The sequence below is a fragment of the Phymastichus coffea genome, unplaced genomic scaffold (assembly GCF_024137745.1).
Source record: "Phymastichus coffea isolate CEN01 unplaced genomic scaffold, Cenicafe_Pcof_1.1 PCOF00116, whole genome shotgun sequence".
In the NCBI taxonomy this organism is placed as follows: Eukaryota; Metazoa; Arthropoda; class Insecta; order Hymenoptera; family Eulophidae; genus Phymastichus; species Phymastichus coffea.
The window spans coordinates 39925-65000 of record NW_026706927.1 but is presented as its reverse complement, the minus strand read 5'-3'; the positions used below and the strand labels follow the sequence as shown (position 1 = coordinate 65000).

The following is a 25076-nucleotide window of genomic DNA, read 5'->3' as shown; positions in this document are numbered from 1 at the left end:
TCCGCTCTGGTCCCTTTTTGGTTACTTGATTACTTTCCAAAACTTGGCCCTTCAAACTTTTGATAAAATGGCACCTGTTGCTATCAAAATACAGAAATTTATCCAACAATTAAAAACGGAAATTCGAGAAGTTAGGGAGAGATTTTCCACAAAGATACGTGCAGCATGCATCCAATAATTCGCCGCTAACTATTTTTACTGCCAGAGAATTGAATATAGATTTCTTTACATCCTTTATACTTTTCGATGAAAACGCTCTCGTCTTTGAGGTGAGGTCGATACGCTATCTTGAAATTTTGCAAGCCACTCATCATCAACTTCCTAAAACAAAGAGAAGGTCCTTCGACGAACATATCTTTGATAACATTGGTTTTGTGGTTAAGTGTATGATAAAAATCTTGAACGCGTCGATTAATTGGTATACCTATTCTGATGCATGGAAAATATGCCCTAATTCCACCTCTAAGAAAAGTTGCTACCCCAAAATCCCCTTCGGATATACGACCTATTGTTAACTTGACTCACTTTGCGAAAAGCCTCGAGAAACTATAGTTACGTTCTAATCGACCAAATACCTTGAAAAAATCAATTTCTGACGACATAACAATGGGGCTTTCGCAAAAACTGCAGTGCCCAAATACTCTTGTTGAAAATCATAGACGACACCAGGCGTGGTATTGATAATGAAAAGCTAACTATTCTACTAATGTTTGATTTTCGCAAGGCCTCCGACTCGGTAAATAATACTGCGTTAGTTCGAGTCATGAGAGAGCACAATTATTCCGATAACGTTATCAAATGGTTCTGATTATATCTCACGGATGAATCACACGCAGCTGCTTGATTTGCGAGCTTCCTTCGCTAAATTCATCAGTTTATCCTCTGGCATCACACAGGGCTCAAATCCTGACCCTTTTGCTTTTATCATGTTAATTAATGGCATTGTTAGCTGACTAGTTCGCTCTCTTTGCGGATGACTTCAAAATCTACATTCAATGTTGAAAAAAGAACTTCCAAATTATATAAAATTAATTAACGAAGACGCAAATCGTATTATCAAATGGTCTGCCACTTTCAAATCATCATTGAACTTTTTAAAGACAGTTGTAAGTATACTCGATTCTAAACAAAATTTTTAACACATAGCCTATCAGTAGTTGCCTCAAATTGTCTGTAAATGGCCACCCTACACATTCTGTGAATTCCATTGAGAATTTTGATATTACAACTAATAATAATCTAAGCTGCCACACTCGGATTATGAAAACAATATCCACAGTGCATCGAAACCTTAAATGGCTACGATTTGGATCTAATTATTCATTAGATAATGTCAAAAAGCATTTAGCTTCAGTATTACTGCTACCTCATTTTGGCAACCGTTGCTCGTTTATTGTCATTTGCCACATGGCTGAACAAAAAATTGCAAATACCACTAAATAAAGTATCAAATCAAACAAAATCTCTGTCTTTCTCTTTCTCTACGAGCGTGCGTGCACGCACTCGACTAATCGAATGGTATAAGGCGAATTTAGTCGGCGCGAGCTCGTAGTAATTTTTCGGTGAGTGCTTTCGGTCTTCGCAGGTGAAAGAATTAGTAGCGTTGAATTTTCGCACACCTTATGCTGTGTCATACTCCTTCATTTATTTATTTATTTCCATTTCTCAACGCTTAGCTAAAGAAACGCAACAACGGCTATATACTTATGGAGCGAGGTTTATCGTTGTTCCGGGTAAACAGATTGCGGGCGTGTACAGCAATAATCCCATGACAACGGAGGAAACGATAAAAGCTCGTTACGATTTTATATCAGTGGGATCGCCGCATCCTCCTATTTCGCTCCTTTATTTTTTTTATTTTTTTTTTTTTTGCCGAGACAAGTGACCGGTTTTTCCTTTCTTTGCTCGTAGCGTTGTTACGCAAAGAGAATCCGTACCAATGAGAATTTTTCACGCTCTGCTATTATGTGGTTCGTTGGCAGCAACGCGGCACAAGTACGAAAGAGAACCGAAGCTATACGCTGAGACGAGGCTCGATCGGCGCGTAACAGGGTTGCACTGCGACAACAAGCCTACGCGCACGCGGATAAAGACGAAGAAAGTCTCGTGGCAAGCGTGCAGGCCGTGGGACGGAAGGAGGAAGAGCCGTTAAGAGGATCGCGTATGTTACACGCAGAGAAAAAATCCGAAGTCGGCGAGTTACGTTTGGCGAGCAGAGGCGCGCTTGCGGCGCCTGCGCCAGAGGCAGCCGCAGCGAGCTGCAAAGGATCATCTCGACTCTCGTGCAGAGACCATTAATCGACAAGAAAGAGAGAGAGAGAGAGAGAGAGCGTAGCGACAGGATAAGCTATACAGCTCGCGCGCGTACGGCCCTGACGGAGAGTCCACTGCTGCTACTCCCTTCGCTTCTTTCTCTCTCTCTCTCTCTCTCTCTCTCTCTCGCTCTCTCCCTCTCGCTCTCGTGGTAGCAGTTCTTTCTCGCTGCTGCTGCTGCTGCTGCTGCTGCTACAACGGCGTGGCGCGCCAGCTCTCTCAGTTCCTGCCGAGCACTCGACAGGTGTGCCTCGCGCTCCGCGAAGGCGCACGCTTCTTCCTTTCTCGCGGCGACATGTAGCGGCGCGGGCAGACCGACCGCGCTCCGTCGATTCACCCTCGAAGGCGATCGCGCAGCCGAGGATGCCGGCGCACTCGGCGAGCCGCCAGCGCAGTAGCTGCCACGCAGCCAGCGTGAGTATATATGTACGCGTATAGTCCGCGTCGGACGCTCCAGGAGTGCAGCGCTTTCACGCGCCGCCGAGGGCTTTGCGCCAACGAAGCCACCACGCGCCCGCCGGGACAACGAGTTAGTATCGGTCGTTGGATTTTCCCTTTCCTCCGGCCTGAGCGCTCTCGATCCTGAGAGATCTCGAGCAGAGCGTGCCGATTTTTCGGCACTGCCGAAAGTGCTAACGATTCCGCGCGATTGCGTAACGGAACCCGACTCTGTGACTGTGTGCGCCTGCACCTGCTGCGAAAAAAATTGGCAGTCTCGGTGACTCTGTGGTTCCCGACGGAAACGGGGAACGCATTCCTACGACGATTTTCGAAAACGAAATCGCTTGGCTAGACCCGAGAGAGGGCATCGAGTGGCGGAGAAGCGAGAGCACAACGAGAGAACCGAAACCGTTACGCGAGACGAGTGATAACCGCGCGTAAAAGTAGTTCATTTATACAATGCAGAGAGACCATTCCGATACTCGGTCGCGCGCTCACGCGACCGGTAGCACTCGCTTTACGTAACGATCTTTGGAAAATTCCTCGACGAGCCGCGGCGGAAAAGCCAAACCGAAAGCCACCTGCGGTCCCCTGTTCGCGCATCTGCCAAGGCCCACGCTGCGTCTCGGACGTCCGGCGATCGGGTCTCTCGCTCGTGGCTATTCGCTCACGGGTCGATATACGCACGAGCGTGTACCGTTACGCGCGTGCAAATTTGTCAGGCGACGCTAATTGACAGGAACGAGCGACACGCGAGGAAAGGAGACGAGGGATCGATGGGCGCGAGATGCTCCCACGAGGGCGACACACATATAAATCGTCGTCCTCGGAAGTCGCCAGCTCGTGCAAGCGCGCTCGTGCAATTTGTAATGGATGTACAGCGAAGGAGCGCGCGCACGTCAGCAATGCAACTAGCGCGAGGGACAAAGAGAGAGAGAGAGAGAGAGAGAGAGAGAACGACGATGCGAGTCATTAATGGCTGTTATTGCGAGATGATCTAACGAGCGCGAGTGTCTCAACGACGCTGCTCGCTCCCGGTCGGTCTTCCGTTGTCAGTTTCGGCAGCTAGCACGTGGCTGCATCTCCAGATCGCTCGGATGGCAGTTGCGTAACGACGCTGTGCCCGATCCGGCGACGAAGCGCGCGTTCCAGGCGAAACGTCGTCGCGTCCGAAAACGACGGCCAAGCCATTAAGCCGGAGTTTATCGAAGACAGGCATGCGTGTAGCGCGCGATACCAAAAAAAGAAAAGAGAAGGCTGCACCGTTAGTAGCGGGTAAAAGCGAGATATAATGAACAATGAATGCTCGAGCGCGCGCGGCTCCGCGGCGCAGGCTCGCTCTAAATATAATGGACGCTGTTGGATCGGTCAGTCCGCTTCGCGGCACGCGTCGCCCTCGGCCAGTGTCGGTCCTGCGGACGTCGCGACCTGCTTCCGTGCCGAGTTCGCGACCTTCGCCGATCGCGCGACTCGTACACCCTCGCCGCGTCGAATATACAGAATTACGCGGACCTCTCGCGCAACGCGCTCTCTCGTCGTTGTTTTTTCCCTTCGTTTTTTCGCGAACGGGAGCAGGAGCACCGTTACAACCCGTTTTTCGCGCCGATCGATTTCGACGCTCGCCACCGCGCGGAGCGAAGGGACAAGGGAGTAGTAACATTCGGTCGACCGGCCGGTACGCGTAAGAGTTTGCGACCGGGGATCGACAGTAACGAGGTCAACGAGGTCAGATTTGTTCCCGGCAAAGTCCGACGAGGCGATATCTAATCCTCGGGATCGCTCTGACTTTTCCTCATTGTTATTTTTAAATACGTATCTTTTGCGGCGTGCAAGGGGGAGAAGCTATATCTCGATGTCATTGCATTATCGACCGCGAAATATTTATGGACGCTTGCTCGTGCGCGCGGCTCGTCACGCGCGCTCTTTCGCCGGCTCGCTGCGTTCGCGCAGCGAACGTCAATTCCTTTTCAACACTCCGTGCGGAAAGTGCGTTTTTCCCGCACGCTCGGCAAAAAACGTGCGTTGAACATCGCACTTTCTACCCGTCGTATCAAAAAATACGGTACGGCACATGTTCGGGGAAGAGTTTCTCGTCTCGTGTGGCGTTTACACCCGAGCGAAGCGAGCAAGACTCTACTTTCCCGCACTTGTATCGTAACGTACTATTCCGCGCGACCTCGCACGCGCGTCGTCGATCCCCGAAAGACCGAGACGCCGAGTCGCGAGGACGGACGAGCGCGAGCGCCATTATATTCTTATGCCCTCGCGAGCAGCGTAACGAGCTGGCGCGCGCGGCCAAACTTAACCTCGCGACCGATCGGGAGTACGTTGCATCGACAGCATCCGCGGCGTCGAAGCGCTCGGGAGCGCCTTTCGATTCCCGCGGATCGAGAGAGGGGGGAGGGGGCACAGATTGGATTAACGAGACACGCCTTGGCTTACGCGCGACGAAGCCGCGTGCCATTTTTCAGCGCTCGATCGCCGTAAGGCGAATGGTTGTTTATGCAGCGCTCGCGCGACTCTGCACCGTTAGGATCCGCTGCGGCTGCTGCTGCTGCTGCTGCTGCTGGTTGCGCGTGCACGCGTGGCGCTCGCTATCGCCGCGAGATTCGCCGCGCGAAGACGTTGACGCTACACGAGGAAATAGCCGAATCGATTAGCCAGCCCGACCGAACTCGTCATCCCGCTGCGAAAACGAGGGCGGAAGGTCGTTGATCGCACCGGCGCCGCTTCGACTCGCCACGGCTGATCGTCGCTGTTTTCCAATTGCGTGCGCGCGAAACGGTTCCGCAACCGCTTGGTACGTGGACGCCGCGGCACGGCCCAGCGGCGACGATCGCAGCCATCGGTCACAACTGAAAGTCCATCAATCGCGCCGGTGCTGTTGCGCGCGCAAAGCGACGTAAGCCGCGAGCGGGCTGCTCGTAGCTCCGGCGAGCTGCTGCTCGCCTGGTAGGCCGGCGATCAAGACGTTTGCGCAAAGAGCACACGAGCCACGCGCTTATTGTGTGTTTTGCCTGCGGCGCGCACTGCCATGCGCGCGGACGCCGCGTCGCACGGAGCACGCGCGCGCTCCTCTTTTTCTCCTGCACTCGCTCGCTCGGTCCGTCGCGGAAACAGCTGGCCGACGCGCGACAATTCCAGGCCAGGCAACATCGAGCGAGTCGACGGTTTTCCAATAAAATTCAGACCCGAAGCTGCGCGCCACAGACGTTCGATCTCGATAACAGTAACTGTAATGTTTCACGGAAAATTGGCTCGCCGGTCATTCATCACCTCATTCATTCGAACAGAAGAAAACATCCGTGAAATTGGTCTATTGCGCAACCGAGCCAAGACCCATCCCAGCGGCAATCGGCGCGATAGCAGCTGTCAGCCCAATCAGCTGTGCGCGTCTCGCATCAGTCGCGTCGCTCTGCTGAAATACGGTCGCGCATGCGGTCGAGGAGCAGCACATATATAGACTCGCAGCGTCGCCGCCGCCGTCGCGCGAAGCTTGTACGCGGCAGAGGGGGAGGAAGCGCGCGCGCGCGCGCGCACGTCGGTGCAACAAGTCGCGCAGACGTAATGCCACGTGTGTACCCGGGGAACAGGAGTGAGCTCGAGAGCTCCGCTGCTTTCGCCATCGCCCACTGCTAATTCTCTCGAGCTCTGCCGTGTCCGGCTCTTCGCCGTGTTTTACATCGAGAATAGCGCGAGTTCTGGCATTCGCTCTCTTTCGCAGGACCGTATGCGAACGTAAGTCGCAAGTTTTATCTTCTCCTTCATCCATCTTCATCCTCGGTAGCGCGTCACTTGGCGCGAGAGCGAGGCTTCTTCGAAACGGTTAATTTTCAACCGACGCGGACGTCTCCTTATCTGTCGGTTATCAAAAGCGGGACGGCAGGTGTCTCGTGCTCGGCACGATAAGCGAAGAGATCTCGCCTGTGTCGGTCGCGTTGGTCGTGTCCGTGCAGGGCGCGCGACTCTCGTCGTCGCATCGGGATCGGCGCAATAACGACGGCGCGACGCGCGCTCGCCGGCCGCCTCCCACGCGTCGGAAACGAGCCGAGCCGCTCCGCTCGCTCGCGCCCATCGACGAGTGCGCTTCGCCGCGCTGCAATTTAGCCGAGCGAGGCGCGGACTCGCCGCGGAGGTGTTTCGACTTTCGCGCGCTCCAAGTTGCGCAAGGAGGCCCGCGCGAAACGCGAAACGCGAAACGCGAAACGCGCATCGCGGCCGCGAGGAAGCGGCCGACGCAACGAGCTTAGAAAAGCGTGGAAAAGATACGCCGATGCACCGATGGCGCGCTTTGATTAAGCCCCGATTGCGCGCCGTTTTCCGTGTTCTCTTTCTTTGCGAAAGGCGCTCATTGTTGCTCGCTCGCGCACCGGCAAAGAGGGGCTCGGAGACACGCCGACGGCGCGGCGCAGGGACATTCGAGGCGCGTTCGGAAATTGGAGCGAGCGGGACGGCATCGCGGAGTCAGCGGAGCGCCGTGTTAGCGCGCACTTTTATCTGTGCACGCGAAGCGGACCGACTCGGTGGGACGAGCGAGCTGGCCAAGCGGCCGGGCACGAAAGCCTCCTTTATCTCCTTTGTCGGCGCGGGGCCGGTCGCTCGGGGCCGCTTCGCGCGTGGGCTCGACCAGTGGACGGTGGCCCGACGGCGACGCGATCCTGTCGCGGCCACTGACCAATGGGCGAGCTACCGTGAACTCCAGGCTCGGCGATTCGAGGCAGCCCGTCGCGACCGATCGGAGCGTCGGCGAGCGGCGCCAAGTGCGTAGTTAGCCGCAACTCGGCGCTCGCGAAACGCCAATCGATGCGCGACGTATAGCGCTCTATAATTAGCGCGCGTATTTCTGCATGCTCGTCAGTGGCGCGGAGGCAGAAGGGAGAATCAATTCAGCGTGAAGCGCTGCCCGCAGAGCGTGGGTAAACAAATGGGCGCTCAAAAGGACGAGCTCGTAAGGACGGACGCGCAAGGAGGACTCGGACGCGGGCGAGCGACGGAAAAAGGAAGCTCGCGACCCCCCGACCGCAGCGTGACTGTTTGTCGGCCTCGCGCACGCTCGAGACTGATTGACGGCCGCTCGCGCGCAGCCGAGAATAGCCTCGTGCGCACCGCGAGATTCGCGCGACCAAAGTTCGGCGCGGAGAGAGTTCGTTAGCGAGATGAACGCTTCGCCGATCCGAGCGTCGCGCGCATTGTTTTTCTACGCTTTTGGCTTTGCTTTCACTCGGAAAGCAATTAAAAGCCGCTTCGGCGCGCGCCGCCGAGGTTTTAAAGGCGCCGCGTGACCGCGGCGCAGCTGGCAGATCGCGTTCTCTGTGCCTCGTCCCCTGTATCTCGCCTATATCGCTTGCTTCTGTGCTACACCGGCGAAAGTCCGTCAGGTCTCACGCCGGAAGATTTGCATGCGATCGCTCGCGCCGTTTTTTCTTCCTCGACAGCGAGAGCGAAATCAATTCGTGACATTCAACTTGGAGTTATCTTGAAAGCGACGCTTCTTTCTTTCTTCTAACTATGCTAACGCGACAACCAGTGAAATTTCCTCGGCGATTCATTCATTCGCGCGGACTCGTAGCGTCACTTTCCGTGATTTTTTTTTTTTTTTTTTCGTCGTGACTTACCGAAATAACGTTACGACGAGTTCGTTAAAGTTGTTACTTGGCTCGCGTGATATAACTTCTGGACAAGCCTCGAGTGGTAATTAACAAGAACAAAGGAAAAAAAAGGAAAAAGAACCACAAATCCGTTACACGAGTTTTATGCTTTACTTAATATTTGCCAAAAGGTGTCCGAGGAGTTAACGATCTCGTAAAGAGCACGCAACGCGTCCGCTCGAGATTCTATACGAGGTCGGTGAAAAGACGCGGCGCGCGCGCCGAGCCGCACGCGAACCCCCGTCGCGGCCGCGGCGAAGTCAAATATTTGTCGAGAATTAGGCGCGCGCTCGTTCGCCGATTTTCACCGATAGGAGCGTAACCGCGCGAGCGAAAGGCAAGGCGGAAAGGAATAAAGAACCAGCTCTGATCCAGCCTGGCCGGCAACCGCAAGAAACCGCCTGGCGCGTTCGCGTTTCCGCGTAGAAATCGGAAGAAGAGGGACAGGTTGATCGGCACCAGCGAGCCGGACTATCGCGTGTCCTCGCGAAAAAGCAAAGACCGATCGGCAAGTGTGCTCAACGCTCGGCGCAGTCGCGCGCGAAACGGATACAAGAGCCGCGGGCGACAATGGAAGCGCGTCGGTGTGCGTGGGCTCGCTTTATCTGGCGCACTGGCGATAATGAACTTGCGACGACGTTGTCGTCGTTTATTGCTATCGGAAGAGTTGACAAGTGTACGCGGGCGGGGGGAGGCTCTCTGCCGGAAGTTGGACGCAGACCGGCGGCAGGGGGCGGGCGGATAGTTCGCGAAGGAGGAGGAGGAGGAGGAGGAGGAGGAGGCAGTGGCAGCGGTGAGCGGCCTCGAAGCCAACGTATACACACACAACGCTAGTCGGCCCGCGTCGCTTCGCCATCGAAGATGAGCTCCTCGCTGCTCTCTCGCCACGCTTGACTTTCGGCTAACGTTAGATTTGCCAAAGCAGTGAAAGTGCCATTGTGCTCGTCTGTGAGTTTGTTGCTCTCTCTCTCTCTCTCTCTCTCTCTCTCTCGCCGCGTGGACGTTTTTCAGCGCGAATCGTTCGCCAATGATTCACTCGACGCGACTTTAGCCAACGACAACAATCGATCGAACGTAGACGACGATAGTGACTAACAAACCGATAAGTCGCTAAAAAAAGAGAAGGAAAAGAAACAACAACGAAAGACGCGCCGCGCTCGTTCGCGGAAATTACAGGTTCGGCTCGTTAGGTTTGGCGCGACCGTGTGCGAGAAGGCTACCGTTAAGCCCGTTAAGCGCAAACGCGACTCTGTCATTTGGCTTTGCATATCCACTCGGCGAAGGCTGCTCGAAAAGCACGGATTACCGCGTGGCATGTCGTTGTTTCTTTCGCGCTTCGGTTAGTGTCTCGGGAGGAAGACGCGTGTCTGGCTCGTGCACCGCCGACGCGCAAAGGTCGGGCGAACTTTCGGCGCTCGGGGCTCGTGTCGATCTCTCGTTCTCGGGAGGAAGACGAGGGACGAAGAAAGAAAAAGAGGCGCGCGCGCGGAGCCCGCATGGTCCTTGACGCCCGGAGCGCGCACCAGCGCGGCTGCGGCAGTCCTCGGCGCGTATCGCGAGGACTGACGAGCGATTAAGACGCGCGCGCCGCCTCTGGTCGCCGAGCGATTCGGTCTTTCGTAACACGCGCGATAAGCCTGCGCGCGCGTTCGTTCTTTCTCTCTCGCGCACTCTTTCGCCGATTCCCAACGGCGTGGCGCTCTCGCGTGCGGAGACACGCGCGCGGCATGGCTTGGTTGTTGATATCGCTGTTGCTTTCGCGTTTCGAGGACTAAAGAGTATTCGGGCAGCGCTAAGTGTTCCGCTTCAACCAAGACGATTTAGAGGTGATGGCGATTCGATTCAACGGCGCGCGCGAAAGACCGGAACTCGGCGAGCTGAGAGAATAAAGGGCTCTGAAAGAGAGAGAGGGAGAGAGAGAGAGAGAGAGAGAGAGAGAGAGAGAGAGAGAGAGAGAGGGAGCAGTAAGAACGAGCGTATAAATACATAGAGAGCGAGAAAAAGACAGTCGATATCGACTTTACCAATCGCACTCCGAGAGAAGCGCGAGAAAAGAAGAATAGGAGGTGTATTAATATTGTTCGCGCGCGAGCGATCGGCTGACCGGATATCCCACTCGACGCGCTGCGGAGTGTCGAAGGAAATCGAGAGGAGAGGCGAGAGAGAAAGAGAGAGATGAACCATGTCCTGCAGGAAGAAAATCGACTCGAAGATGTGGAACGAGTGGTCCGAGTACGCGCAAACGGTGAGAAACCGAGTGCACATTTATTGTCATTGGCGGCGAACGAGGAACCGTGAGTTTGCACGCGGCGTGGATCAAACGGTCGAGAGCTCGCGCTCGAGTGCAGCCAAGTTATCGGTTATCACTGGCTTCGACGCGGACCGTCACTTTGCGGGCTCGGCCCTCCTGGGACTGTTAACGACGCGTCGTCCGCGCGTAGCGTCCACTGCTTCGAAGCCGAGGAGATGCGCCATAGCATTGTGCGCCGGGACAATAATGGAGCGTCTTCTGGGTCGCGACGTCACTCGGGCTCTTGTCCCGACGCGAAGCGAGGGAAAACCAAGCGGATCCTCGGCCGCGCTCGGGCACAGCGAGACCGCGGGAGGCGCGCTCCGCCGCGTCGCGGAGGGATATCTCGTCATCGGGATGGAGCGCACAATGGTCGGCGCCACTCCTCCCTTTCTGTAGCGAGGCCGCCGCGGGCTGAAACTTCGCGGAGAGCACGTGGGCGCAATCGTGTTTGCTCAATCGCGCGCTGCGGCCCCGCCGACGCGCGGCGCATGCTGGAGACTCGCGAGGCTCCCTCCTCGCTCCGAAAACCAGCGCCGCGTCTAATTGCCCTAACACGCCGCGCTAATCGCTAATCCGCCGCGGCAAATCTCGTCCCTTTCGCATACCGCGCGTTCCCCGAAGCGAGAAGCTCCTCTTTATTACACGTACCTACTCGTTCGCTGCGCGCGCGCGTGCACGCGCGTGTGTGTGTGTGTGCGTGCGTGTATGTACACCACGGCCGATTCGGCGCGATCCCTCGCGTTCGGTTTTTGCCGCCGAGGCCCCGGCGACCTTTGTCTTTATTCTCGCTCGCTCGCAGCAGGGATGGATGCTGCGAGCAGTGCGCCTCACGCGTCGTCCGGATTTCGGCTGCTCGCGACGATTCGAAGCTTACGTACGTTGCGCAAAGTAGCCACGGCCAACGGCCGAGCTTTCCTTGCGCAACGCTTGCCGACCCGCGCGGCGCGTCGACGTCTTCTCGCATTTTTCGAGGATAAAACAAGTCGGCCCGAAGTTATAAGCTTGGCCGTCGAAACGCTGGCGTAACGTTATAGGCGAGGAACGCCGTAAAAATATTGCCGTAAAACGCGGTAAATAATAAAAGTGAATTATAGATATTCTCCGAACTCTCGAAAACTGAAGCACTGACAAGAGGCCTTTGTTCGGCCAATGATTAGCCGTAGGTAGGCCAGCCTCTACACGCGCGTTCATTTCAACGGGGGACGTGTGAAATGTCTCTCAGACCCGAACGCTCGCCAGTGGTAAGGCCCATTTTATCATCTCAATCTTGGCCTGTGTGTGCGTCTAGACCGCCAAGCGAAAAAGCGAGTTTTGGCCCCCGAAAATGCCCCCCCCCCCCTCCGCGCGCCTTCATCTACCGTGCCTTCGCCTTTGCTGGCCTTCGGGAAAAAGAGTCAAGAGAGAGAGAGAGAGAGCGAGCGCCGACCAAACTCGTTAGATAATAGCTCGCGACGCGCCGTCGATCGGTGCACGAGCGCGAGTCCGCGGCACCGATCGGCCGGATCCGGTCCTCGACGACGTAGCCTACCGAATCGCCGAGTCTCCGCGTATATAGGTCTGGTTTTCAATGAAAGTCGAGCGCTTTGGCGAGTCTCGTTTTTCACCTGTTGCCACTGCGCGCTGGCCATTGTGCACGAAACGCGCAGCCTCGCTCCCACGTTCGTTTCGTCCCTGTAGCGAATAAACAATCTCTCTCTCTCTCTCTTCCTCTCTTTCGTGCAGCCTTCCTCTCCGCGCGTCGTTTTCTTCGCCTTGCACGCTTCGTCCGCGCGAGCGCGCGCGTTTCATTGTGGCCCCTCGTTCCTCGTGGCGCACGGCACTTTCACTTTTGCGGCCGCGCGCTCGCGACATTAGGAATCTAGAGCGCTCGCGGACGATGAAATTCGATTCTCTCCTCCTCCGCGCTACCCCCTTCGCGCCGCTCTTGCCGCTGCGTCTCTTCGTTTTTGTTTTCGCCCCTCGCGGCCTTTCGAACTCCCGTCCTCCGCTTGCGACTGGTCGCCGCGGGAGAGCAGACAGTGGGCAGTTGCAAGGGATTAACATTCGGCGCTGACTCACTCAGCAGCGAGCGCGAGAAAGCCACCGATTGCTCAAGGAAGCCACTCGATCTTGGGAAATGATCTGGAACCGCGATGGGTCTGTAATGCGCTAATAGAACGTCATGGAAATCCGTTGCAACACGCGCATAACTGAAACTCTCCCACTGTCTGCCGGAGCAGCTCTCGTTTTCGGCGGCTCGGGGACGCCGCGGCAGCGTCGCCGTTGACTTTTCCCAAGCGCGGCGCCCGCGAAACGCTCGGCCGGTCGATCGCTACACGAGGCCTGAGAGAGGAACGCTCGGAGGGGGAAAAAAGAGCCGCGCGGCGGCGGCGGCGGCGGCGGCGGCTCTCCGAGTCTCCGCGCGCATAGTTATACAGAAGGAGGGCAGAGAGCCGAGGCACGTCCCCCTTCTCTGCGCGGCGAGCGCGACGCGGAGCGCGCTCCTTCGAAAACTCGCCGGACTACAAAACTGACCAGTCCGCTCTCGAAACTCTTGCGCCGTGTGCCGCGCGCTCGTTCCTGCTCTGCCTACCTGCAGCCTCGCATCTCGCGCGCGACCGCGCGTACGCGCGCGCCTGTGCGACGATGAGCCACTGACCGGCGACCAAGGTACGTGTGGTGCCCGACCGGGTTTCGCAAACCAACAGCGAGCCAGCTCGCCTGGCGACCTCCGCGCTCGAGCGGCTGCCCCGAAATTGGCGTAACGCGTCCGCGCCGCCTATTACCGGGGCCGATTCGCAGCACCTGACGATGCGTGCGCGCGTTCTTCGCTGCGTCGCTGTTTCTTTTGCTCCCCCCGCCTTGCGCAACGATAAGAGGGCGTGAAAGTTCGATGACGCGCCGTCGAGTGTGTCAAGGTCGCTGCGATTTTTTCTCCTCTCGGGGGAACGTGGAAGCGCCCGATGCACCTCCCCGAGGGGGGAAAAAGTCCAGAGTTCACTTTCTCTTATTACGAGGCGTGCTCGTGCCCCCGCCTGCGTGCCTTTTTTTCCTCTCTCTCTCTCTCTCTCTCTCTCTCTCTCTCGTCGTTTCTTTTTTTACGCGGCGCGGGTGCCGCTGCCGCGCGCGAGCAGGGCGCATTCCCGATGCGGACTTTCTCTTCTGTATCTCGCGGTACGGGCACGCGCGCGCGCGCGAATTATTACGCCGGAATAAGCAGCGGCCAGCGAGGGAATTCACCTTCGCGGAGTGATCGATTGTTCGGTTAACGAGCGCGCAGAACGAGTTGGCCGCCGCCGTGTGGGCGCGCGCGCGCGTCAAATTTGGGACGGCTCTCGCTCGAGGAAGCCGATTTGTCGTCGGAGCCATCGTCGCCGAGTTACGCAAGACCGATCCGACACGGTTGACCGCGGCTCGCGAACCGATCGGCCACGGGCTCGCGCGCGCGCGCGCGCGTTAAGGCTGGAACAGGGGCGTTCGAGCGCGGACCAAAGGCCGCAGTTGGTTCCAACCGGATGGCTGTCGAGACGACGAGCTCAAAGCCGCGAGCGATAACGCGCACGCTTCGGCTCGCTCTTCGGGAATTTTCGAACAACGATCGCGCCGGCGCTTTGTCTATCTATATATATCGACTCGAGTGTCCGCCGCAAAAGCCTTTGGCTCAAGGACGCCGCGCGCTCCAGCGACTCGGAAAAGCCCTCGCGTTTTTCGCGCGGCTGCTCCTCCTTTTACGTGCCGTGAGCGCGAGAGAGGCCAAGGAGGGCTTCGGACGAGCGACAGCCGCCCGTCCCGTGGTCGTTGCGGGACGCAAAGGCACATTACTAGCGGGGGAGAGGGAGAGGATTCGCCTCGGCCGAGTGCTCTCGCTCTCGGCTTGCAGCCTGCCGTTCTCTCTCTTTACACCTCTTCTTTACTTTCGCTGGGGGCCAAGCCCAGCCTCGAACCTGCATTCTTTCGCGCGACGGGGATATCCGTCACCCGCGACGACCCACATCTCGACGCCGCGGCGCCCTCGGAAAATTCTCGCGGTCAGCGCGCGAACGGCAAAGACGGCGAGTCCCGTTAAGCGTCGAGGATCGAGGAGATGCGCGATGCACGGCCGATCGAAGGAGGTGCCTCGAAGGAGCGCGAACGGCCGCGAGCGTTTTGATACACCCACGGCGCGCCGCCGCCGGTCGAAGTGGCGCGCGCCGAAAAGTGTGCCTGACTTTCTCCATTCTTGACCAACGGTTTTTTTGTCTCGCACGCGGGCAGCGCGCGCGATAGGAGGTCAGCGAGCGGAGCGCACGACCGCTGCCAGATTCGCGCGGGCTTTGCTTTGTTGCCGGGACGACGACGATGCATTACGGGCGCGCGCGCGCGCTCTCTGGATACAGCGGGGGAGGGAGAGACACGGCTAGTCCGAATCGAGCTGCTCTCCAACGAGACGCCGATCGAAGATCGAGGGTGAAAACGTTCGTTCGAGGTTGCGACGAGTAGTTTTCAACGCGCCAACGTCGAGTCTCTCGGCCACTCTCACAGCTCTCTCTCTCTTTCTCGCGTCCCGCAGATGGAGTCGGAGGTGCGAACTCTGCGCCAAGAGGTGAGTCGCACGCAGGACTCGCTGAGGTCGGCGACGCGCCGTTGCCGCGAGCTTGTGCGCGAGCTCGACGGCCTGAGCGCGCAGCACGAGCGCGAGCGGCTTCTGCGCGACCAGCAGCTGTCGCGGATACTGCGGGCGCTGCTGGTGCTGGAGGCCCGGCTCAAGCAGGAGCAGAAGTCCATCAGGCAGCTGCTCTGCGAGAAGGACAACGTCATAAGGAACCAGCAGCTGGAGATCGCCAGGCTCAGGCGCTACACCAAGAGCATCATCAAAGGCAAGCGCGAGCAGCAGCAGCAGCAACAGCAGCAGCAGCAGCAGCAAGTTTGCGAGGCGGACAAGGAAAGCGCGGACCTGCCGTCGCTCGAGTCGTCCGACTATCAGGTCCGTTTCACCTTTACCCGGACGCGCCTGTTCCGCCGAGGAAACCACGCGGTCCACCGGCTTTCGCTCGACCGATCCGAGGAATGGCAATGGACCAAGGGTTTTTCCACCACGGCCGAGTGACCGCGAGCGATTTTAAAGGCCGTCGCGGTTCATTTGCGACGCCACGGCTGTGGAAAAACAATTCCAGCGATCGGCGAGCCTCGAAAGTGTTTCCGATGTCCTCGGCGACGGTCGATGGGTCCACGGGGAAATTAAACGGTTTAGAAATTTTACAGTCGATTTCACCAGAAAGATTCCGGCGGCTTGATAAATCTCTGACTTAAAAGCTTATCGCGCGAGCCTAATCGAGCCGAGTAATCTGAATGCAGCGCCACCGAGGAGACGGACTTTCGCTCGCGCGGCGATCTCCGCTGGCGATTAAAGCGTCCGACGCAACTGTACACTTCCCCGTGAAATTTCCCGAGGAAGCAGCTTTTCCTTTTCATCTTTTTCAGGATCACGATAGCGGACTGAGTAAGGACATGCAGAAACTCAAGTGTGAGATAATTACGAAACTGAACGAGAGCTTGGAGGACGCGCCGGGCAGCAACATCCGAAAGACGCACAGTTTCGCCGGCAGCGATATCTCAAAGGTGAGCCTGACGTCGAGCGAAAACACCGACGCGTCCATCATCACCACCACCACGGACGGCAGTCCGTCTCTGCTGAGCACCGAGGGCTTCTGCGAGGGCGAGTCGACCGACGTCTCGCCGGGATCCACGCTCAACAAATCCAGCAGCAGGTGCACGCCGACCATCGTGACGACCGACAGCGAGACCGAGGTGACGATGGTGATACTCGACGAGAAGACCATCGCCAGGTCCGAGAGCAAAGACGACGGCATGGATTGCAACTACGCGTCGGACGAGGAGGAAGAGGAGGAGGAGGAGGATGACGAAGACGACGACGACGACGACGACGACGACGAAGAAGAAGACGAGGACGACGAGGAGGACGAGGAGGAAGGCAATTACGAGAACAACACGAGAAAGCTACAGACGAGCGAAGACCGCAGCAACAACAACAACAACAACAACAGTGGCAGTAGCGAAAACAACGGTGTGGAGGTGAGAATGACGAGGATCGATCCGGAGGAGCAGAACCAGGACGAGTCGTCGGGAAATTGGTACAGCGACCCGGACGAGGATCGGATCAACGACGAGATGATGCGGCACAGCGTGTATCGGCCCAACAGCAATCACAACTCCGTGCTCGAGTGCGTCAATCAGATTCTGCTGCGAGACATGGAAGACGAGGAGAACGTACTGTCAGTGCCGAGGCGATTCAAGCACCGCGGCAAGATCGTCAGGTTTCAGCCTGCAAGGCTCTCGGACATCGAGTCCGTGGGCTCGGAGATGGAGAGGCGCAATTCCGACGAGCCGACGCCGCTGCCCATCGGCGCCAGCCTCGACGCGCACGGCCGAGAGGTACGCGCGACGCCCCGTCGCTCGCCGACCGACGCTCATGTTCCGTTGTCTGCCCGCCAGGACGCCAACGACGACGAGTCGGAGACGCCCATCGACGGATTCGAGGCTACCAATTCCGAGGACGAGTTCGGCATGAGGATAGTACCCGCAGTATTAGATCCGGAATCGGGATTGGAGGAGGACGCCGAGGAGACCAAGGCCAGGCCCATCGTCATTATAGAGCCTCTCAACAACTCCAATATTTCGCGGTAATTCATCGATGCTCGCGTATCCCGTACTGTTTCCGACTGATCGGCTCATCACGCCTTTGATTTTTCAGATCGAGCACGAGGAACAAAGGCCAATGCAAGGCGAGTGCGCGCATCGAGGAGCAGACGTCCGCGACGGCGAAGGCCACCGAGATAATCGCTGCGGCAGCAGTGCCGAAAGTACCACCGGCTCTGCCCCCAAAGCCCCAGTTTCGCAGCAGCACGCTCGTGCTCAAGAAAATACCCAGTCCGTCGTTCCTCATCGACGAGACCTCGCAGAAGAAGCAGGCCCAGACCGAGGCGCTCGCTCTCGGCAGCAAAAACCCACTGACGCCTCCGTCGATGCGCAGCTTGAAGTTCGACGACATACCGCGGAAGAGGAACGACGAAAGCACGAGCTACTGGAAAAATCGCTTCAACAACGTGCGCTCGTCGTTTCAGCTTCGCCAGCAGGGCGACCTGGCTCGACTGTCGCCGGAGCCGCGCAAGGTGACCAACATCGTCAGGCACTTCGAGGAGTTCAAGATCGAGGGCAGTCGCGACGAGGCGCCGACGAAGAAGCCGCCGGCGCCTCCCGCGGACTTCGATGCCCACGAGTACGACATCCAGCAGAACTTCGAGGAGTTTAACCTCGACGAGTGCGATCTGTCCGACGACCCGGATCGACCCGAAGCCGACGGCTCCGAGACTTTCGCTAATTCCGTGCTGACCGGCCTCGTTTCTCCGAACGACAACTGCTCGACGAGCAAGAGCTTGGTGAACAACAACAGCGTCGGCAGCAATGGCAATTACGACAGCTTCCTCGAGGCCACGGGTCTCAGCAACAAGTCCATCCTCACGCCTTCGCGGCTGCTCAGCAATCACAAGAGCATGCTCAAACCCAAGGACGTCAAGTACAAGAGCAAAATCAAAGCGACGGCGGTGTTGGAGAGGCACGGAGTTAGCAGCAGCGCTAGCACGACGCACACGCGTCATTGGACCGGGCCGTTCGTTTGACGACTGGCCAGACGTGTCCTGCCTGATCGTGCGTTTCGGTGGGCAACCGCCGCTACGACCTCGCAGTATCAGCCCGAGGAACGCTCATCGTCGCCGCCGCAACCATTATTACGACTGAACGAACACCAGTGATAAACATTTTTCTTTTTCTCTTTTTTTCTTTATTTATTGTTGACCAAGTTAACCAAGTGAGAAGCCAAGTGTAAAGAAAACTAGTGCTACTAATTTTTCTTAGACTGCTAAAAATCACGAAACAGTGTAAATAGATGTGAAACGTAGGAAAAATTAACATTGTTAGAATATATACGTAACTTGTTGAAATATGCTGAATTTTAACGTGCTATTATGTCAAATTTGTGTTTATGTACATCAACATTTGTGTAGGCGTATCTATCACTTTGTTTGTGGAACGGTTATTTGCACGATAAAATCTATATGAAATCTGATTTCACATAACAATGTTATCTATATGTAAATAAAAACGAGTAGTATATAAGTGTAATTTTTAACGTAAATGCAATGTATTTCTGTAATGTGTGTTGAAACTTATCGTTTCTATACTGTATGTAAATCAAGTCATCAATTTATTTCGATTAAAGAATATAGCTGACGTATTTTGTATATTTTTACGAAACCTTATTTCTATTTTGTACGCAGTTCGGCAGGAAAAGTAAATAGTCCAAGAGTTTACAAAGAGTGTAATTTTTTTATTGAAAAAATTTTCGTTATCTTATGTATAAGCTCTGCACTTTATACGCTGATGTTAAATAGTATCTAACATATATATTTATAAACAACTAAAACATATTATACAGGTATGTCTATATATCTCCTACAAACAATAAAAATGATAACGCAATACTATAAAAATACAATGCTCATGATCAGTATTTCACGTAAGAAAAAGAAATAGTCAGGCGCGGAGTGGGGTGGAAGTCGAGTATGTTCGTGTGTGTTGTATGAAACAAATTACGTAGCAAGCTGAGCGAGTATACCACATAATCAGTACTCCATTTTACTTGATTATCCCACTGAAATATTCGCTTGTGTCTTCTCTTTCTTCTCTCAGACTGAATATTCACATCATGAATCATTCGTTCAGGCACTCTCTTACGCATGGCTAGAGCTATATTATCAATACAGACGTATCTATATGTGTATAGCCAAAGGTCTGCATACTCCAAGCAATTCAATTGGCACAATTTGAGCTTTCTTCAAGTCTCTCGCTCTGTTCGAAAATCGTAAAAATACTGCAAAGGCAAATGATTATTAGCAATCTACACGTTCGATTTAAAGATTTGATTCACAACGTATGTACCTCTTTATCCAACTCCTTCCGAGTTCGGATTTTAATGACGGGAAACTGCTTCTACAACGATGAAATAAGATTAATCAATGAAAAATACTGTTTATTTTTGAAAAAAACGGTCGCGATATGTAGGCACGTTTTTATCTAGATCAATTACGTACGGCTTAGAAAAGTCTTTTGCAAAAGATTAAAAATATCTTTGATGATTTCATACAAACGGTCAATTAAATTCCTACGTAAATTTCCAGAATGGAAAGAAGGGCGGCTTACATTTAACAAATATGACGTGCTAGTAGTGAGAAGAGGATTAAGAATAAAAGGAACTCCATCAAGATCTGAGGACCCTGGCAGTGTTCCGTATGATGGCACCAAATTAACGAGAGGCGATTTGTTGGATGGTGGCCTTGGCGCTGGTCGCGTTGGCCGTATTCTCGCACTTGAACTTAATATTTCGTAGTCTTGGTCTTGGCTCTCCTCCGACTTTCCTAGGTTGGATGGACTTATTTGTGGATACAGTCCATTTGTTGGCTTGATCCCGAACTTTGGCTTTGGCGGGCGTTCCGGTGCTGGCCTGTGTGGCGTTCCACCGTTCGACAGCGTTGGCGAGGCAGCTGGGAATAATCTAACAAAAATATATTCACGTTAATTAACTAGAATAATTAATTAATTAATAATTAATTAATTAATAATTAATTAATTAGAATAATAATTAATTAATAAACTAGATACTACGATTGGATGCATTTGGCAATTGAATAGACGGTAAAACTTACTCGATATTTGCATATGGCTGAGCTGTTAAGGAACCAGCTAGTAGTGGAACTGTTTTGTAACAAAGATAAACGCCATTTATGACACTGCAATGAAACAAAAACAATTGTAATTAATACCATTTACATGTTATGAAACATTTAATAAATAAAATTAATTTTTACCCAGCATAAGTAAATTCATCTGGAGCCATTTTAGAACCTTTGCCAAGCCTGCTGCAGATAATTATGTCTGACACTGCACATGTGCACAAATCTTTATTCCTAATTTTGTAACAGAGTTGTCTTTTACGCCATGCTTTTTGCACTGCAACGTAAAGACATGTGAATTACTATTGTTTTACATCAGTGAGAAAATTACAATACAGAGGTAGAATAAAAAAACTCGACTCAAGACTTGATTGTCTTGAATAAAATGACTTACTCGAGTCTACAGTGTGAGAAATCATACTAAATCCATCTGGAGGTGGTTCTCTCTCATCATGAATTGAAATTTTTTCTATAACAGAATGTGGTAATCCTTCAGTCTTTGAAAAGCATATGTATCGTGTCTTTTTCTTGATAAATAGTCCACTTTCTCGCCATAAGTCTGCATCTGAATCCAAATCATATGTTCTTGATACCTGTATACAGTAGCCAGTTGAACAAAAGTATTTATAGGTAGATGTTAAAATTATAAATTTAATTATATGGTTTAATACAGTTATAAAGAGATAAACATAATAGATTATCTTTTGTAATAATTAGAGTCTTATGAAACTTATATAGCAATTAAATATTCAAAAGCTATTCACACCTATACACAAGAAAATTAGTCCTAAAACAAAACAAACAAATATTAAACATATTTAAGAATTCTATTTCTAATGCATTGATACTTACAACAGTAAAATTTGGTGGACACTTGTCCAAGTCTTCTATAATATTTATTGCTGTAATAGGCCGATCATCCGGTAGTACAGATGATAACTGGTGAACCAGCATTTTGTTACCATCCTTCTTCGACATTGTGTTGCCCTGAAAACAAGCAAAGAGAAACTTTCTGTTAGAATTTTCAAATTAACAGCTTAGTAAGCATGAAAAATAAAAGAAGTCATGCCAAGCGTACAAATGAATTGCATTCCATTCATTTTTTTAGATGGCTAAACATGTTGCAATTCTTCACTTATATTTTCAGTGCGTCAATGCACAATAGCTAATACAGTTTAATTAGTACTTCTTACACTAGCAATCAATTCCCACACTTGAAATGAAAACAATTGACAAAGAAATATAATTGGAAACAGAATTTTATTTCTTTATAACAAAAAGTCATAATCATTAATTTAAGTATAAAATATATAATTAAATTTAAAAATTCATGTTTGTTCATTTTCTCAGAGAAAAAATGAAAAGTATTGAAAACACTCGTCATTCTGATAGATAAACTTTTGATAATAACTTTTAAGATTGATTTTCATTATTTAAGCTGTCTTTAACTAATCTATAATTCTTTTCCATGCCCTTTATGACATATCAAAATACGAAAAAAGGTTAATGAAGCTGAACAACGTGTAAAATGTATTCAATCGTAAACATTCAATGAAAAGCCGAGCACAAAAATCTGTTGATGGTGACGCAACGTAAACGCCGACGAGTGAACACAGCGGAACCGCGCAGCCTTTATTGAGGCAATCAGTTCCAATCAATACAACTAACGATCTTTGCAAAACAACAGCTGCACCTGCTAACTCCGTACCAGGAAATGGCTTACAAGAACGTCGACAATTCTCGAAATCCTTATTTCATTAAACGAAATTTTGATGCACCTTTAGTTTTTCCGTGTTGTTTATTTTTCTTTAAATTATTGTAAACAGCAGCTGTAAAAGCGAAGGTGTATCTTGAGGAAAAGCATCGTAAATAGACTGCACGCCCTCTCTGTTGTTATGCAGAGACGGCGGCGGCAGGTAGGTAGATATATGTCTCCTGATGCTTGCACGCGCACACAGACGCACACACACGCACGTAGAGGCGGATATATACGGACGAAGGAGTCGAGGAATCAACACAAAAGGCGAACCATTTCCAACAACGACTTGTCCTCGGAATCGATCGTTCTCTCCACTCTGTGCAACGCGCGCGAGTATAACAAAGCGCTCTCCAGGGATCCTCGTTTTTGCTCTCTTGAGTATGTATGTGTGTGTGTATACAGTAAGTAGGTACTACATGCGTGAACGCGAGGAGAGAGAAAAAAAGTGGCGAGACGAAATGTGCGCCGACCTCTGACTCTAACTCCTCGTCCGCGGGCGCGGGCGATGCCCTCGTAAGATCAACTGCGCATACGCAGGATATGTAGCCGCCGCTTCGCGATTACATGACTTTGGCCCCGATTAGACTATTTATATACACCAACACAGATGATATATTATGCGTTACCTGAGTGTTCCTCGACTCTTTACAGCAGCCGCCACCGAAGGATTCACCGCACCACCGACATTTCACACTACACTATAGCGTGCGACACACAACGGGCCGTGCGCAATAATATATTCTTGTTGCCGACTTGTTGGTTCTGCTGTACGTATAAGAGGAGAGCCGCTGCGAAGCGAAGCAGCGCGAGCCGCTCCGACGGGAGTTCTTTTCGGACTGAGCTCTCGCTTGCGAAGTACTCGTTTCGTTCTCCCTCTCACTCTATACACCAGCCACAGCAGTCTACACTCTCGTGCGCTCTATGTGCGTGAAATATGCCGCGAGTCCACTACAGCCTAGATTATATGATGCATATCTGTGTTTGGCCTCCCGTGTGTATAGATAAGATTAGTCCACGGATAAGCTCGAGCTTCTTTTTTGCGTAATTTTCTATTGAACTGGCACATGAACTGCGCGCTAGATAAAATTCGCTTGACTTTTCAGATATGCTTGTTCTACGACAGAGAGTGAGAGAGAGAGAGAGAGAAAGAAAGAGAAAGAGAGATAGCTTTGTTTGAAGATCATTTTAGCAGCTTCTTTTTTGTCTGCTACTGCAAGCGGGTGGTCGTCTGTGCGCGTTCCTTGCGAGGCTATGCTAGTTTCTTTGTTTTTATCAATGGGAGGCCTTGAAATGGATTCATTTTTCGCTAAACCGTTAATAGTAGATGATAAATTTTAATTGTATGCCATTACATCTTGCCAGGCTCTCGAGGAAACGCGCGAGTGATGTATAACTGAAATTTATCCGAAGTTTGAATTTTTGTTTTATTTTTCTTATTGTTTTCAACGCGATGTAACTGTTTTTAATCTTTTATTTCGAAACTGTAGTGTTACTGGACTTTATTTAATTTTATACAAAAACAGTAGCGCTCATTCAGTTTAAAGTAAATGCCGCGTTTCTTGTTATTTTTACATGCATCTCGTTGCATGTAGATGTATAAAAAGCACGAGTGGACGCTTTGTTCTTTGTAACGTTTTACAAAGAGCTTGCAATGTGTTTGAGCTCTGAATATTGATTTTTCATTGAATCACATTTCGCGACAAAAAAATAAAATTATATTTGAATTGAAATTGTGGATTTTTAAATATTAATGCGAGTGCGGGTCAAAGTTTTATTTTAGAACGTTGCGCGGTTAGTTGTTACAAACATCGTGCCGTAGCTACGGAGATGTAGGTGTATTTCTGACGAATATGTTTATGTAGACTATTTGATTTTCATATCTTTATGAAAATATAATAACAGCCCATTTGGAAATCATCTGTCGACGATGTAAAATGTAACGATATTTACGTAAATGCTATTTAAGTTTTAATGATGAATATACTCACAACGGATCGGTTTACTGTCGAACCTTTAACGACCGACAACGAGGCACTAATATACAAATCACGTACTTTCTCACGAAATTCTTGTACACGTGACGCTCACTTCGAAATCGAACCAACTCCTATTTAGACTAAACTTTCTCTCTCAATCTCTTTGGTTTTGGTCGCTATAGTCACTGTTTATCCAACGTTCGTTTGCACACACGCGCGCGCGCATACACACACACACACACACACACACACACACACACACAAATACACACAGAGTAAGTGGACAAGCATCATAACGTACCTATTCACAGACGAAGACTCGAATTCTCAGCGTAAGCATAACCGTGAAGACGCCAATAATGAAGTACTTATGCTCGGTAAGATGAAAATTGCGTACCCACTCCTATTCGCACGAGACGTCGTTATGCGCGTATTGTTTGTCACGCGGTCAGCTTTACGCATCTCACAAGTTTTCCGCCTCCTCTACCAGTTCTTTCACTTTGACCGTACCGTTAATCTTTTAGTAGGACGCAACGGCCTCTATAATGCTATTCTCGTGCTGGATTCGTGCGTGAAAATTTTGGAGGCTCCAGGAAGAAAAGAAACAACGCAACGCGAGATTATTCGAGAATAATTTTAATTTTAAGTTTTAACGATTATACAATAGCAGTTTGACAATTCGTTCGCGTGACTCTCGCGCGTCAAAACATCCGAATGTTCACTTGATATTGGAGGCGATTCCACGTTTGAGATGGTGAATCTGTCGCTTGAGACGGTAGATCTTGTGCCTCAGCTCGTCGATCTCTCTCCTCAATTCGCCTCGACGCGACACGACGTCGTCCTAAACAACATCGTTCACAAGAGGTTTATCAGGAAATTAAC

At 52.0% G+C, this 25076-nt stretch overlaps 2 protein-coding genes across 14 annotated transcripts in view; one reads left to right on the top strand and one right to left on the bottom strand.

Moving 5' to 3' along the window:
• LOC131670826 (FK506-binding protein 5-like) overlaps positions 1 to 18954 on the top strand; it is a 33323-nt gene extending 14369 nt beyond the window's left edge. Inside the window, exons 1-6 of one of the 11 annotated variants that reach the window (XM_058946782.1) lie at positions 2659 to 2727; positions 14929 to 15139; positions 15224 to 15637; positions 16135 to 17106; positions 17167 to 17354; positions 17426 to 18954. In XM_058946782.1, coding sequence (XP_058802765.1) covers positions 15224 to 15637; positions 16135 to 17106; positions 17167 to 17354; positions 17426 to 18350 — 2499 coding nt within the window. In that variant the 5' untranslated portion in view covers positions 2659 to 2727; positions 14929 to 15139 and the 3' untranslated portion in view covers positions 18351 to 18954. Of the gene's footprint in view, positions 1 to 2562; positions 2728 to 2790; positions 2843 to 6343; positions 6493 to 9242; positions 9351 to 10283; positions 10648 to 13084; positions 13345 to 14928; positions 15140 to 15223; positions 15638 to 16134; positions 17107 to 17166; positions 17355 to 17425 lie in introns of those variants that run through there. The other 10 variants (XM_058946774.1, XM_058946777.1, XM_058946776.1 and 7 more) reach the window with 10 other exon arrangements.
• Positions 18955 to 19030: 76 nt separating this feature from the next.
• LOC131670829 (uncharacterized) lies at positions 19031 to 24673 on the bottom strand. Of its 3 annotated transcripts, none has more exons than XM_058946787.1 (8): positions 24496 to 24673; positions 21312 to 21446; positions 20854 to 21052; positions 20595 to 20736; positions 20433 to 20516; positions 19930 to 20281; positions 19669 to 19719; positions 19031 to 19600 (listed from the first exon to the last, which is right to left on the bottom strand). In XM_058946787.1, exons 2-8 carry the CDS (start codon positions 21435 to 21437, stop codon positions 19565 to 19567), a joined length of 990 nt encoding a protein of 329 aa, XP_058802770.1. In that variant the 5' UTR covers positions 21438 to 21446; positions 24496 to 24673; the 3' UTR covers positions 19031 to 19564. The 3 variants fall into 3 exon arrangements, with proteins under 3 accessions (XP_058802770.1, XP_058802769.1, XP_058802768.1); XM_058946786.1 differs by lacking the exon at positions 24496 to 24673 and adding an exon at positions 24207 to 24358; XM_058946785.1 differs by lacking the exon at positions 24496 to 24673 and adding an exon at positions 22845 to 23153.
• Positions 24674 to 25076: the final 403 nt, after the last annotated feature.

Excerpts from the sequence above, each read along its gene's own strand:
- LOC131670829 (XM_058946787.1), bottom strand. The coding sequence starts at position 21,437 with ATGTCGAAGAAGGATGGTAACAAAATGCTGGTTCACCAGTTATCATCT. Across the intron at positions 20,517-20,594 it reads GATGAATTTACTTATGCTGG|TGTCATAAATGGCGTTTATC; the intron begins GTAAAAATTAAT and ends GTTTCATTGCAG. Across the intron at positions 19,601-19,668 it reads GGAAGGAGTTGGATAAAGAG|TATTTTTACGATTTTCGAAC; the intron begins GTACATACGTTG and ends TTGCCTTTGCAG.